Here is a 15,750-nt window from a genome sequence, read left to right as displayed (position 1 = left end):
GGGTTTTTAGAAAATAGGAAGAGTGAGTCATATAAAGAGGTGGGCTCAGGTCCATGTGTTCTAATAATATAAGAGAGATCACATGCTAAGCGTGTGGAAGGCATGTGGAGGAGTGTGGAGTCAAAAGGAATCCTTTTAGAATTCCTATGTGGAATAAGGAGGATGTGGACATATGGAAAAGAGAGGGTCCCTATGGGCTCCGTGCAAGTGTTCTAGTATCATCACCTGAAGACCCATCACCTGAAGAAGAAGAGGCTGTAGGTGTAGCACCAGAAGTACCAATGCGTGTCGGCCTGGCCTCAGAACCTGAAACAATATGCCATAGATTCTTGGCACCCAAAACATGTCCCATCATGTATGACCACATGGGATAATTGGTGTCATCAAGCTTGTCATCAGCCCCAATCATCCCAAACAAATCATCTTTGCCACCAGACATGGTGCTGAAATACAAGACAAATGCACCAACTGGCAAAGCAAATGAGAGAAAGGCAACCTCTCAGAATCAAGTAACAAAAATCTGCCCAAGCTTCAAAGCTTATGCTTGCAAGAGACTCTGCTGTCCCAAGGTGGACCTATTGTAAGAGAAATCCCCAAAGGCAACATGAGGCCTTTTCAAAATGCAAATGAAGCAAAAATTGGAAAGAGCCAATGCAACAACGGCTTACCCAACGATGTAGCCCGAAAGGACAGTAGTGTAAGGCTCTGAATGCGAGCAAAAGAGAGCTGGAAATGAGAATTACAGCAAAATAAAGTGCTCCCACGAGGAGGAGAGCACTCAGAAATGGAGAGAAAGAGATCCAATGGATAAGAACTCGCAGCCCGAGGCAAAGGAATGCCAAATGAGAAAGAATGGCTCAAGGAGTGGACTCCGGATCACTTCAATACGCTCCAAAAAGCTCCAATAGCCGGCATGCAGCTCGAGGCAGCAAGAAAACTGCTCCAAAAGCCTCCAACAGCCGGCACACAACTCGACATAGCTGGAAAATGCTGAGAAATCTTCAAATTTGCTGGCATGCAGCCCAAGGCAGATCCGAATTTACTGCAGCAGGCTGGAAAATGCTCCAAAACGCAACTCCCTTCGCGGTCGACCTGGTGGTCAATTGGTCACATGGCCTCCTTTGACATCTACTGGCCTTGGTCATGAATATCCACAATAGTTTCCCCCGCCACTATCATTCACCGTCCCAGTGATATTGTGAATTGGAAGGGGATGCAAGTGTAGTAGGAAGTTACAAGTGAGCCTTACAATGACCTACGTGTTGCCTTACATCGGATAAAGAAATAAACTACTGAACAGAGTTGGCTCATGGTCTTACATTCAAGAACAAAAAAGAATGAATCACCTAATTGAAAAAACACCATGTATGTACAATAGCAACATTGACCTATGTAGAAGCACTAAAGACTGACAATACATCACTGACACCACAAATGACCACGCCCATGTCCAGGAGCTAGGGACCTTGTTGGATTATGGACAAAAAGAAGACAAAAAGAAATCTCCAGGTCTAGGAGCAAGAGCTTGCTGGACCGCAAGAGAGCAGAAAGCAGAATCCCAAAACAAGCGTGTCATAGAGCTCTAGATGCGGTAGAGCATGTATGCTCCTCGTCAATAGTGTCCATTATGTTTCTTAAGTTCTCATACTCTCCGACCCTAGCTTCAATGCTATCCTGTAGTAGTGTAAGCTCCCACTGCAAAGTGGCCTACTCAAGTGTAATTTCCTGCTTTTCATTGCCATTCCTTCAACCATGTGAGGCGGAGACTGAGGCGGTGTTCCCTGTATGTAGATAGTAACCTCAACGAGTAGCGGCAAAGAAAAAGGAATGGGCTAGTCCTCGCACGATGCTGCAGGAGCGGAACAACCAAAATGAATGGAGGAGGCGACGATGGGATTGGTAACTGTACCCCAGATTGAAGAAGTGAGGCACGATGGCCCCACATGGAGAATATCTGTGAAAATTGGTGTCGCCCCTGATCTTGGTCCCACCGGGAGTGTGTCTGGAACATCAATCACCTTTAGAGACACCCACGTGGATACTATCGAGCTTAAGGAGCTCTCCCAAAACACTTTGGTGACAAGGACTGGTGCATTACATAGACCAAAGGACATCATTTGGTATGCATAAGTTCCCCATCGAGTGAAAGAGGTGGTTTTAGACGGATCCTGCTCTCAGACCCTGACTTGGTTGTACCTGCTATAACCATCCTTGAATAGTACAGAGCATGTCCTGCAACACCCTGTCAGTGAAGGGAACGGGAAACCTATCTCGTCATGTGGCTGCATTCAAACCCCTATAGTTGACAAAAACCTGGAGTTTGCCGGTCTCTCTTTTGGGTACAACTGCAACTCCATTGATCCACTCAGAATAGTAAACTGGGTAGATTAACCTTGCTTGCTCCAACTTTTGAATGTCAGCTTGGACAAGCTTACCAAGTTGGGATTCATGCAATAAGGTCCTCTGATGGAGTCCCTAAGGTTGGGGTCCCCAGTCCCAATGTTGAGGTACCACTAGATCCTTGCCTGATCAACTTGGGGCCACTTGTAGGGGGAGACTTGCTTCTATTCTATGATGCAAAGGAACAGAAAGCGCTACAGTGCAAGCATATGGAGCACCTTCGTCCTTCAATGATGCTCTAGCTCTTCAGTGGCATCTTAACTCCTCCATGTCACCTCCACCCGCACCTATAATGCGTAGTTCAAGCTAGCTGAGATGGACCAATTGACCCCTAGGCTAGATCACCTCAGATGTCAGCAACCTTGTCTGTTATCATCTCTGGCTGTATTGGTCACCACATGAATGCTTGGTAGGATGAAAACTAACCTGGACATACACATTATGCAAACCATCGTATTACGTAGTAGACAATAGCTAATCCACCAATACACACCCCATCTCTTTGCTTTATAGAATTTGGAGAGAGAGTATGCCACCTCTTTGCCTACACTCTGTGTGTGCATGGGCACACGAAAGAAGTTTTTTATTTTTGTTTTTAGTTTTGAGTAGCAATTGTCCCTCTAGGACAGCTATGAATGTAAATGCTTTCTTAATGCAAAATTTCTTTTACAAAAAATTAGTTTTTAGTTATTAGTAGTTGTCCCACTCTTGGGAAGCTATGAATGTAAATGCTTTCTTAATGCAAAAATTCTTTTACAAAAAAAGAAGTGTGTGCACATGCATAACACACAACAAGTAATTCACCAATACATGCCCCATCCCTATGTTTATAAATTTGGGAGAGAAGCTGTGAGAAGTGCAGCGGTGCAGAGCAATAATGGAGATAAAACAGCAAACGCTCACAAGGAAAACATGGAACAAGAGAGACTTGCACAAGATCTCAGGAAAAACGTCCTCTACTGCTAGAGAAAAACCCTCAACTGGTGAGTGAACAACTGTGAGCTGAGATGCCACACAAGGGAGGGAGAGGGCCCTATTTATAGGGTCACCTCCTACCCCAAAAGAACCGACTCGAGGGGGTTAGGTGGCCGACTGCTAGGGCCAACCCTAGTCTAGAACATGCGGACCTGATGGGTCAGCCATTGGGAGGCCAGGATGCCTGCAAAACAGGGCGCCAAGTTCCAACCACGTGCATACGTGCGGCCTGGTGGCAGCCCCCAAGGAAGGCTGTAGACGCCTCCATACAAGCCTCTAGCAGGCCCGGGATTGGACTTGCAAACCCCTGCACATACCCTGACAAGTGGCGGCCCCTCCAAGACCTCGAAACAGTGGCAGACAACCATGCATAGGTCTGTGAACATGTAGACCTCTATGGTGAACCTCCTCTGCCTCTCCGAGGCGAGCAAAAACCCACAACAATGGCCCTGAGACTCCCTCACATGGGCGGGCATACCCACAACCAAGGCCTTCACTCAATGAGACAAGAGATGACCTCTAACACCCCCTCTCAATCATCCTGAGGGAGCTGGAATTATTGCCAAGTAGATGCTGTGCAAGGGCTTGGTGAAGAGGTCCGCCTTGTTGTCCACTGTCTTGCAATACGTCAGCTAGATCATGTCCTCGAGAACCTTCTCCTGAACATAATGGTACTTGATCTCAATATGTTTAGTACGGGCATGAAACAGAGGGTTTCGGGTAAGAGCAATACAACTCTTATTGGCGCCATGGATGACTGCCGGGGATATCTATGGGAACCCAATCTCTCTAAGCAACCTCCAAAGCCAAACTGCCTCACAAGTACCGGAACATGTAGCACGATACTTTGCCTCGGTGGAGTATACGGATAATGTCGGTTGCCTCTTACCGCTCCAAGTGATGGCGGCTGAGCCAAGAGTGAAACAGTACCCAGTGGTGGAAGGGCGAGTGTTGGAATCTCCTCCCCACAGTCGGAGTCACTCCAACCTACGAGCTGGATCCTTGAATGATGTCTGGATTGATAGAACAATCCTCGATTACGAGACCCTTGAAGATAGCTAAGGATCCGCATACCAACGTCCCAATGAGTTTTCCTAGGTGTCTGCACGAAAGAACTGAGAAGACCAACATAATGACATAGATCTATTATGGTATTGAGGAGCCAAATAAGGGAACCAATCAACTGGTGGTAGCTACTTGCGTCCACTGGATCATTGGGGTCATACTTGGACAATTTGGTACTGGGGTCCATGGGTGAGGAAATGGCACGACAGTATGACATATGAAAAGCCTCCAGAACTTCCTAAGTATAACGTCTCTGGGACACAAAGTATCCTTCCGGTCCCTGTGAAATCTTTAGACCCAGGAAGAAGTGTGGAAGGCCGAAATCTGTCATCTCAAAGGCCTGAGAAAGGTCTGCCTTGGTCTCAGCAATATGTGCCGCATGACTTCCTCTTTTTTTTGGGGGGCAAAAAAAGGTATTTGTATTATATATTGATCAAAAGATATACAATCATAGCCAAGTGTATAGCCTTAATAACAATAAAACTTTTCCAAAGCTTGACAACAAAGTAGATAGCAAAAAGCGAAGACTTCATTTTGAGTCTAACTCAGATTTGTAGTAGATACTTCCTTTGAACTAACATTCTTCATTAAACGCTTTGAGATGTTCTTGCTCATGATCACGTATCTCCGAGAAGAACCGGTCAAGATTGTTGTCATAAATAAAAAAGGCCTGCTACCCAGTCAACAAAAAGATTATCTGCATTAGTAACATTCTGATTCAATTGAACATCATTTTTGGAAATCCAAATAAACCACAACGCCACAAGGCGTTGTGTGGATAAAAATGAAAAAATGTTTTTCACTTGTTGCATGCTGATGGGTGGGTGCATAGCTATGTACATAGCTATTTGGTGGTGGCTTTGAGTTATGGACAATCTCATAAAAAACTCTACACTGATGTATAGATGGTAGATACTTCTACAGGGACTTCTAAGAGATGATAAGAAGCAGTGTGGGTGCAGCAGACACTCCAGAGCAATTGGTGTGGGATGACATGCTTTTCATTGCCACCCTGTGTCTTGTGTTTATCTCGCCATAAGTGATTTTCGATTTGTTGCAAGTTGTGTGAGCATCTATACATCTACACTGATGTATAGATGGTAGATACTTCTACAGGGACTTCTGGGAGATGATGAGAAGCAGTGTGGGTGCATCAGACACTCCAGAGCAATTGGTGTGGGATGACATGCTTTTCATTGCCGTCCTGTGTCTTGTGTTTATCTCGCCATGAGTGATTTTCGATTTGTTGCAAGTTGTGTGAGCATCCATGTCATGGTCTGTGGGCTTCATGGACGTGCGGTTATGTGGCAATCAAGCAATAAAGGCTTGTCTCAAAGTACCTTGGGTTGGGAATAATAGAAAGCATTGTGTGAATGCATAACCAATAAGGCTTCACATCCTCAAGTAGTGACTTTGAGAGCAAAATTATGGACAAAGATTGATGCATTGATAAAATTGCTTCACCAGGATTGAATCGACAAGATGTATTATGAAAATTTTAGGATGGATTTGAAAGAGTTTATGCAATTAATGGTGAAAGCATGGGGGGACTTGCACATTGTGAATTACATGGTAATCCTATCACCATCATAATATTTAGCACTTGATTTATTAAAATTCTTTGTTGAAATGATGTTCATCATGTTTGTAGCATATTCTCTATGCGCACGGACCATGGTTTGTACAAAATTGGGGCCCTTTGTCCATTTGGAATACAGAAGGCATGGAGAAGTTGCACCATAGAGACAAGGCAACCTACATCAAGAACTCAAGGCATGGTGGTGGTGTCACTTATAGCAATGCATTGCGCAAGATGCTTGATTGGTTTTTTAGATGTTTACTAGCTAGCAATTTGAAGTCTAAAAAGGAAAAGGCATCAAAACTTACAAAATCATTTCAAATTGTATCAAAGAATAGAAGACATATTGCTTGGAAAACATCCATAGGGAGTTTAGGAGTCATACACTGGTTGTAAAGTAGAGTTAGACAATGCAGCAGATGGGTCCAATGAGAAACTGAAGCTATGGTCTAATTGTATACAGCTATGAAATAAATAAAGTGCATGTTTTAACCACAATTTGTGTACTCAAACTTGGAGTTCGGCGTCTCTATGAGTGGTGGTAGGGCAGAGGCTTGGGAACAAAGTGGGGTGGGGGGTAGGGAGGTGCTTTAAGTCTAAAGTTGTGCATTAATTGCCTTGCTCTAGTTTCTGGGGAAGTTTTGGGAGTGGTAAAAAAGCAAAGGTGACGTGACACTTGTCAAAAAGGTATCCATGCATGTGGCTACGTACAGAAGAAAAGGCAAGCTTCTAGTGGATGAGCTGGATGTAGATGGAGATGACAGCTTGTAGGAAGTGGGGAAGGAGTTCGTGGGCACACGGGAGATCATCACGCAAAGGAGGAGGGGCTGCATGGTTCTGGAGGGAGGCCGAGAATATACGAAAAGAAGGAGAGGCCTTTGGCGGGAGGGGGTACGTGATAGAGGGGGATCCCTCAGAGGAGCTTGGAGAGTGGGTTGGCGATGCTACTGCAGGCTTGGAGGTCCATTGTTGCTTTGGGGGTCGTTTGTTCTATTAGCTAGGCGTTGAGTGAGCACACGATTGCTCAGAGACTGAGGGCAGAGAGGCTTTTGGCCAAGCGGGTGCTTTATGAGCAGGAGAAGTGTCGGGTGCTAACAATGATCACGTGCATGAAGGGCTGTTGCTCTTGTTGGGAGGTTCAGAACTTGGCCGTGGGATATCGAGTGTAGGGGCTTGGAGTAAATGCACTTTGGGTGCTCCATGATGACGACCTTTGTTGCACAGCTTTGATCACATGACAGAGAAGGGTCACAGGGGTGGTGCAGAGAATAAGCGTGGGTTGGCAAAGATCAAAGGGAAGCGGGCTGTTGCTTTTTGAGGGAGCTATGTGGGTGCGGGATGACGACCAAGCAAGCATGGAGATCTTGAGACGGGTTATTGTTTGTGAATTAGAGCTTGGATTTTCAGAAGAAAGGTCGACAATTATTTTAGCTGGAAGGTTTAGATATGGGTGCCTCTATTATAAAAGCCTGGAGAACCTTGGGCATCGTGGTTGTCCGGTGAGTTGTGGGATTGGATGCATTTTGAAGCTGATTGCTCTCTGAGTTGTTGAGGGAAGAAGTCCACTTGTCTTGAGCTGTGTAGAATTTGGGGTTTTATTAAAGTTGTTTGGCTTCCAGAGGAAATGTGGCCAGAGTCAATGTGCTGAATGTAGAGTGTGTGTAGAGGCAAGGATGTTGAATGAATGCCTTTTACCTTGTGATTGTGCTATTCAGTTGTTTTAAATGTGGATGAGGGTGGCTATGAAGGCGGATTAGGCTCTATTGCTTTTGTCCATCCACGTTTTGGTGTCTCCACGGAGGACTGTGCAGTTCAGTCTTCAAATGTGAAGTTGTGCAATCGGTTGTAGTATTGAAGAGTTGAGAGAGATGGCACAAGACTTTCCAGAGTTCTGGGGGATGCCGTATGAAAATGCAACCAGATTCCTGGAAAAGATGGAATTTACAGCACTTATGAAAGATAGGGCGACCCCTGAGATTTTGTTTCAGATCATGAGTTATTGCTTGCAGGGAGATCCAAAAGCATGGCTGCAGACTCAAGTTGCTACCTTCAGGACTGCTCATCCTCAGCAGCAAAATCCGGGGTATACAGTGGTGAGAGCAGCCTTTCTTGCACGATTTGCACAATCTAGGAGCCCTAATGAAGGTTGGAAAGAGCCAGCCTAAATTGGATGGAGACTGCAGGAAGAGGCAGAGGCCAGAATAACAGGAGAGAATGGCCGAAGGAGAAGGAAGTTCAGCTGATGCAGGGAGAGGACCAGGTTATATCAGCAGCAATGTTCAATGCTGGAATTGTGGGGAGTGGGGACATATCAACCCTCACTATGATAAGCCAGCTAGGGCAGGGGGAGATGTCTATCCTGAGCAGCAGAGAACAAATGATAGATCAAGTGACTACAGTATGGAGGTGAAAGATCTGAATCAGCTCTCTACCAGTGGTGTGAAATGGGAGGATAAGGGGAAAGGAAAGGCAATTAGCCTGATCAGAATGGAGACCATACCAGAGATTAGTGCAATATGAACTGTAGGCTGGAATTGGAAGAGGAACCTGAGGAGACAGTCACATATGAAGATATAGAGAGTGAGACAGAGGAAGAGAGCATCTCATCAGAGGAAGAGAGTCAGTTGTCTTCACTGGTGAAGGAACAGGATGCATATAGTGTTGATAATGTAGGGGAGCTGTAAATCATTACACTTATTATGAATGGAAGCTTGTCAGTTGCTATGGAGGAGGGTGTTGCGCAGCCAGATCTGTGTGAGGTGGCAGAGGAGAGCCCGAGTGAAGGGGTTGTTGCCATAGATGCAGAAAGGTTGAGAGCCCATGAAAGGCAGCTAAGGATAATTTTGTGTGTGTAGTGGTAGATGGTGGTCATGCTCCAAAATTGTGTGATGATGTGCATATGATGGCTGGTCATGTTGCAGCAGATATGCAGCCATTTGAAGGTAAGGCTTGGAAGGAGTACATGGCTGAATGCAATCAGTTCGTGGTTGATACTATGATTGTGCATACCGAAGAGGCTGAGATTTCAAGTTCAGCAAGTGAGGAAGAGAGAGGTGAAACTAGCAGTGAAGATGAGAGCTCAATCATATGTGACAGTGATGAAGCTGATGTGGCTATTACTGATAAAGTAAAAGACCTGCAGTTAAAACTCTTAGTTTAGGTGGGACCAGCAAGTGTTGATTGTATGCATGCGAACTTTGATGTGTATGATGAGGTTAAGATTCAGTGTTTACAGGAGGATGGTGATTCAGATGATGAGCTGGATTGCATTCTTGATGATGCACTGGATGATATGTCAGAATTGATCTCTTTGAAAAAGAATGTAAACACCAGTATGCATGTTGAGCTGGATGGTAGTGATAGTATGGTTGATGATCAGCTAGATGCTTTACTTGATGATACCCTTGCGGATTTTGCATGTGTGGTTGGCAATGACAACAAAATATGTACTTCTCATGATTGTTCAGAGAATGAAGTTGTCAGTGAAGACCTGATGCATAGCAAAGAGTGTGCTGATATGTTTGAGCATTCTTTAGGTGGGAAGGATGTTTGTTTGCTCCTGGGTGATCGTGATAATTCATGTGATGAGTTAGGTTTTGCAGCTTATAAGGTTGAGGCAATAGGGTCTGTTGAGAAGTCCCTAATCCCAGATTATCGGTTGGTTGTTCCCGAGAGATCTATGTGTGAGGTAGTGACCTCAAAAGATGTGGCTCGTGTGAAGCTGAGCAAGACTCATGATACAAGTGTGATAGCTAATAGCCAGTGGAGTTGTGTGATGTCTTGGCAGGATAAGCTATGGGATCCTGGAGGCTTAGTGAAAATGTGGGTATATGAAAGGAGCTGGTGGCTACATCAATTTGGTGTGTTGTTGATTCCTTTTGATCCAGGGGGATGGTGGGATTATGCATATCTGGCAATGGAGGGTTCAAAGTTATCCTTTTGATCGGGGAAAAGGAAAGCAGAGGCATAGAGTACAAGCTTGCTTTGTTTTTGATCGAGGTGGTTTGCTGATATTTTTCTTTTAGCTACTGGACATGAATGTCACAGCAGAAGAAAGGGGTTGCTAGAGATGTGTGGATAAAAATGAAAAAATGTTTTTCACTTGTTGCATGCTGATGGGTGGGTGCATAGCTATGTACATAGCTATTTGGTGGTGGCTTTGAGTTATGGACAATCTCATAAAAGACTCTACATTGATGTATAGATGGTAGATACTTCTACAAGGACTTCTGGGAGATGATGAGAAGCAGTGTGGGTGCATCAGACACTCCAGAGCAATTGGTGTGGGATGACATGCTTTTCATTGCCGTCCTGTGTCCTATGTTTATCTTGCCATGAGTGATTTTCGATTTATTGCAAGTTGTGTGAGCATCCATGTCATGGTCTGTGGGCTTCATGGACGTGCGTATATATATGGCAATCAAGCAATAAAGGCTCTGCTGGAAGGTTATGTGAAAGGGTGTGCTTTAAGTCTAAAGTTGTGCATTAATTGCCTTGGTCTAGTTTGTGAGGAAGTTTTGGGAGTGGTAAAAAGGCAAAGGTGACGTGGGACTTGTCAAAAAGGTACCATGCATGTGGCTACGTAGAGAAGAAAAGGCAAGCTTCTAGTCGACGAGTTGGATCTAGATGGAGATGACAGCTTGCAGGAAGCGGGGAGGAGTTCGTGGACACACGGGAGATCATCACACAAAGGAGGAGGGGTAGCATGGTTCTAGAGGGAGGCCGAGAATGTACGAAAAGGAGAGGCCTTTGGCGGGAGGGGGTACGTGATGGAGGGGGATCCCTCAGAGGAGCTTGGAGAGTGGGTTGGCGACGCTACTGCAGGCCTGGAGGTCCATTGTTGCTTTGGGGGTCGTTTGTTTTGTTGGCTAGGCGTTGTGTGAGCACACGATTGCTCAGAGACTATGGGCAGAGAGGCTTTTGGCTAAGTGGGTGCTTTATGAGCAAGAGAAGCGTCGGGTGCTGACAATGATTACGTGCATGAAGGGCTGTTGCTCTTGTTGGGAGGTTCAGAACTTGGCCGTGGGATATCGAGTGCAGGAGCTTGGAGTAAATGCACTTTGGGTGCTCCATGATGATGACCTTTGTTGCACAGCTTTGATCACATGACAGAGAAGGGTGACGGGGGTGGTGCAGAGAATAAGCGTGGGCTGGCAAAGATCAAAGGGAAGCGGGCTGTTGCTTTTTGAGGGAGCTATGTGGCTGTGGGATGACGACCAAGCGGGCATGGAGATCTTGAGATGGATGTCAGCGGGGATGTCATAGTAGCTAATCCCTGCTATGTGTGATGGAGTTCATGAATTTCAACCTTATGAGTGACTATCATGAGATTGAAACTGCAATTCAGAGGATGAGTTTGGGCGTGCTCTAGATATATATAGTCTTTAATCCCAATCATGCAAATACCTTGGTCCATTTCAACCATTGTCTTCCTAGGAGTAGGGGGTAGGTATTTTCTTTCATGGCAATGACAATTAACTCATGGTGGAATCTACTTCTTCCGAAAGGTGATGGTTTGAGCTGCTTTTGGTAATCAAATCCTCAGAGATAATGTTACACTGATTGTCTACCATCAACTAGTTACCTTCAACCATTGTGTTCCTGATCTTATGGAGATAGCACGTGTCACCACAAGTGGGGTCACACCTTTTGGTACTATTGCTAGGCTATATCTACTGTCTCTCTTGTGTCTTGCGATTCTCCAAAGAAGCTTGTGCAATACAGAGCCATTTGCCACAGTTGTCCCAAAGATAGCATCACCTTGAGCTACTTCAATGACTCCCATGCTACTTTTGCCTTGGCATATACTTGTCTAGATTCTTCTGTTTCCATGCCTTCTTCACCTACACTAGGTCATTTTGTGTTCACAATCCTCTCTCCACCCGTATTGGGCATTTCTAGCTAATTAGACTCCTGTTACTTGGGATCCTCAGCCATCTGGACTAAATGGTTGTTACCAGAATGTCTTTTGATTGGCTTGGCAAGCCTGTGCTTGACCTGGTCTTTTTGGCTCCTGCACTCGTGGATTTCTCAGGGTGCCTGGCTTCTTTGTAGAGCTCGACAATTCTACCACTGAAGCCATAAGCTTGTAGGTTTTGCACAATCTCAATTAGCAACATCTTTGTCCTTTTACTCAATACACTTCTTGCAACAGTGAGTTCCTTTCAGTGTGCAAGCTCAAGGTAGGGTGCCTCTGGAGCAAGTCACCACATGTTTATCCATTGTGGTTGGCGCAGTCATCTTGGTAAGTACTAGCTGCTTCCTACCTCCTGGTTGACTTCTCATCATCGTTAATTTTGCTGCAAATAGCTCCGCATTTTCCAACTACAGATTGCATTCTGACTTGCAGTGGTCATCTTTGCCACAGAAGCACTTTACTGACTTTTTCCTTTTGGTCAGGGGAGTTTCTGATTGCAATCTTTGTCACAGAAATTCTTGATTTACTTTTATGCTCGCTCAGGAAAGTTTCAGTCTTGGGCCTCTCTCATGAAATAAGTCTCCAACCTCAGTCACCTCGCTCTTTTCTATATTTCTAAATCTTTAGCTGTTGCTAATTATAAAATCGTTTAAAACAAAAAATTTGAAATGTGGTGCTGTCTGAAGCAACCGGTTAGATCAGTATATGACATATTCTACCTGGCATATGGTTTTAACTTTTGTGTATGGATTACTACCTGCATTTAATCTGAGAACTCTGTGAAAGGTAAAAAGTAGTAATGCTTTGCAGATTCTGACGAAAGTATTGTGGCATCTACTTTAAATTGTTGCCTGAGTTTTCTGTCTTTTTTTGCCTCAGGGGTTTTTCTCTATCTTAGTAGCGAACACAAGGGAGCTCATAGTATGGACTCGCCATCTCTCATTTTTCAGCAATGCATATGAGTTTGCTGTGATTATTATCCCAAGTGTAATTATAGCTCCAAGATATTTTGCGGGACAGGTAAAATATATTGTTGAAGCTAGCTCTATTTCCTTTTCTTGATCATAAGGCATGCTAACAATTTACCAGTTTGGAACACTGGTTGATTGAAGTCACAGATACAGCATTTTGCAGATTGTGAAAAGCCTGTTATTACTTACAAGACAATAAGGATTAACATACTAGGCTATTGGGAAAGTCCTTTTTAATATCAATGTTAGAGATGGATTCTTAGTATCCTATGGATTTAATGTGGATTTTGTGAAGAGAGCTACATGACCTTTTTTCAAATTCCTTTGCATCACAGTGATTTATCTACTGTATTGTGCTTTGTTGGTAACACTTTCATGTGTTCTTCATAGATTGTATTTGAAAAGAATGTCAATTCATGGAATTTAAGAAGGGATTATTTCCTTTAAAGCCTGTATACGTTTGCACAATGCAGGTGGAGTTTGGTGTGATCTCACAGACAGGGTTTGCATTTAAAAGTATCTTATCTGCATTGTCTATGATTGTGCTAAAGTTTGATAGTTTCAGGTTAGTCTGCCTACTTCAACCTGCTATTTTCATAAAAAGTACGAGGTATTTTTGGCCCCCTAGGGAAGTTAACAATCAATTGGGAATGTCTCCCCCCCCTCCCCCAATCCAAACAAGAAAAGAAGAAGACAAAAAGAGTAGGAAAATAAAGCAGACCATGTCAAGCTAAGGAAAGAAAGGAGCTAGAAATACACAAAGAGAGACCGTTACTTTCTAAACAACAAACAAGGGTTATCTGAGTAGCATCTTAGAAAATGGAAAGTCTATATCTAGGTCCAACAAAAACATCATTTTCATTTTGAGTAGCCTAAGAATCGCCCTAACAATGGTTTCAAATGCCACCAATAGTAAATAATGTTGGATGAATCGCCACAAGAATACATGAAAGAGACACTTGATAGATCATCAAGAATAGCATGCCTTCCAAATATGCCATATGGCTAAAGTTTCAGCACGATCACACACTATATCACGCGATGGAGTCCTGAAGGCAGTAAAATTGGAAGCAAATCATCAGGAATGCAACTTATACTGCCACTGTGAATTTAGAAACTATGTCGCAAGAGTGGCACTCAAGTAAAGTGAGTGGTTTTGTGTTCTGAATTCGCATCTCCTTGTAGCTTCCTCCATCTGTTTCGTTCTGTTCATAGCCTCTTCTATACCTTGCTTTCAGCCTCATTTTGCTGTGCGTACAGTTTTTTTCTTGCTGTCTTCTATCATTTTAGGTGCTGTCTATAAGTTTTTCCTGCCTTTTTTTCAGCGCTGCTTATCTCTTGTTATTCTCTGCCTACAGACCTCCTTTCCTCTCCAGCCTGTTCGCTGTCCTATCTATCTTTTCTCAGCTTAGTTGAGTCTTGTTCTTCTTATCCATGGAATCTGTTCAATGCCAAAGGAGCGACCTCAAGCATCGACAGGTGTTGGTTGCAGAACATTCAGAATTGTGTACCAATCCCGAGCTGCAACCATTTGCTAACACTTTGCAGGAGGGTTTTTCAGAGGTAGATCATGCTTGGCTGATGAACCAGTCCCTGAGTTTCGAGTTTATGTCCCTTGACAGGTTTTGTAGGGACCGGTTATGAGCTTGGCTCGGAGAGCAGTGGTTTTATTCTTTCCTGGCCACATACCTGATGCAGCAGATGTAACACAACGGTTAAAATCCTTGCTTGATGGATGTTCTGTTGAGGGCTGCTATAAGGCAGACAGAGGTTTTTATGAGGTTATTTTCATCGATGCCCAGTACAAGCAACAGCTTTTGCAAAAATCTCCTCTCTTTTTGGGCAATCAATTAGTTCACGTCTATCCGTGGATGCATACAAAGGACTCTCGAAGGCTTATCTGGCATAGATGCCCTGTATGGGTTGAGGTGATAGACCTCCCTTTATATTGCATGCCTGCATTGCCTTATTTCGCTGAAGCATTGGGGAAGGTGGTTTGTATTCCTCGTTCTCCTGGAAATTTAAATCGTTGTTGTGTGTTGTCGGACACTGGTAGACCCACTCCCCTGCATGTTGCTTTTCAGGTTGACATGGTGGGAATGCCATCTCAGCAAGTTTCTTCAGATTGACATGGGGTAAATTTGCAGGTTCCTATTTTGAGTGGCAAATTTGGACATACGCAATCCGAATGTCCACAAGTTTTATTGAAACCTCCTCCTGCTGCTGCCCGCTGCAATGATGCTTCCATGGCAAAACCTTCAGCAGTGCCATGCACTCGTAGTTCGGGGAATTCCCCCCCCCCCCCCAAGCAGATGATAAACACAAAGCTAAAATGCGGGGTTCAAATTCCAAGGTAGCAGATAAAATGCTAGTTGGAGAAGAGTCTCTTCATCAGATTGGCATCCTCCTAAAAAAGTTTTTAAGCCAAGAACGATTGCCAAGAGAAATTGGACAGAGAATGCTTTCTCTTCCCAGGAGATTCAAGCATTTGATGGATTTGGGGTTGGCAGGTTTTGGTTAGTGGTAGTTTGGGCTGATCCACTGTGTTTACCACTTCTGGCAGCTATACCTTTAGATAATTCTGTTTCCGCCCCCTAGCCATGTTTCTAATGATGAGCAAAGTAATGCCTACTAGGAATATGCTGGTTCGCCTCAACCTGGTGCGGCCATGCAGGAATAGCTTTGAAGCTATGCTATATCTATCTGGTTGTAAATACGTTGATAAGGAAAAAAAAGGAAAGACAACCAGGAATTATGTACTTCACCACGTCAGATAGCTGAGACTTCATAGGGATCAGCAGCAATGTGGGCTCGTAGATGATGAGCTTATGAACCAGGTTCCA

At 44.2% G+C, this 15,750-nt stretch overlaps 1 protein-coding gene across 1 annotated transcript in view; it reads left to right on the top strand.

Moving 5' to 3' along the window:
• Positions 1-15,750, top strand: part of LOC147893904 (uncharacterized) — a 97,177-nt gene that overhangs the window by 54,971 nt on the left and 26,456 nt on the right. Inside the window, exons 7-8 of the mRNA XM_087386090.1 lie at positions 12,816-12,956; positions 13,381-13,472. Of these exons, the coding sequence (XP_087242216.1) occupies positions 12,816-12,956; positions 13,381-13,472 (233 nt within the window). The remainder of the gene's footprint in view (positions 1-12,815; positions 12,957-13,380; positions 13,473-15,750) is intronic.

Source organism: Dipteris shenzhenensis, chromosome 15, assembly GCF_047967505.1.
Source record: "Dipteris shenzhenensis isolate YYH24624 ecotype China chromosome 15, Dip_SZ_1.0, whole genome shotgun sequence".
NCBI lineage: Eukaryota > Viridiplantae > Streptophyta > Polypodiopsida > Gleicheniales > Dipteridaceae > Dipteris > Dipteris shenzhenensis.
This window is presented reverse-complemented; position numbering and strand designations above follow the sequence as displayed.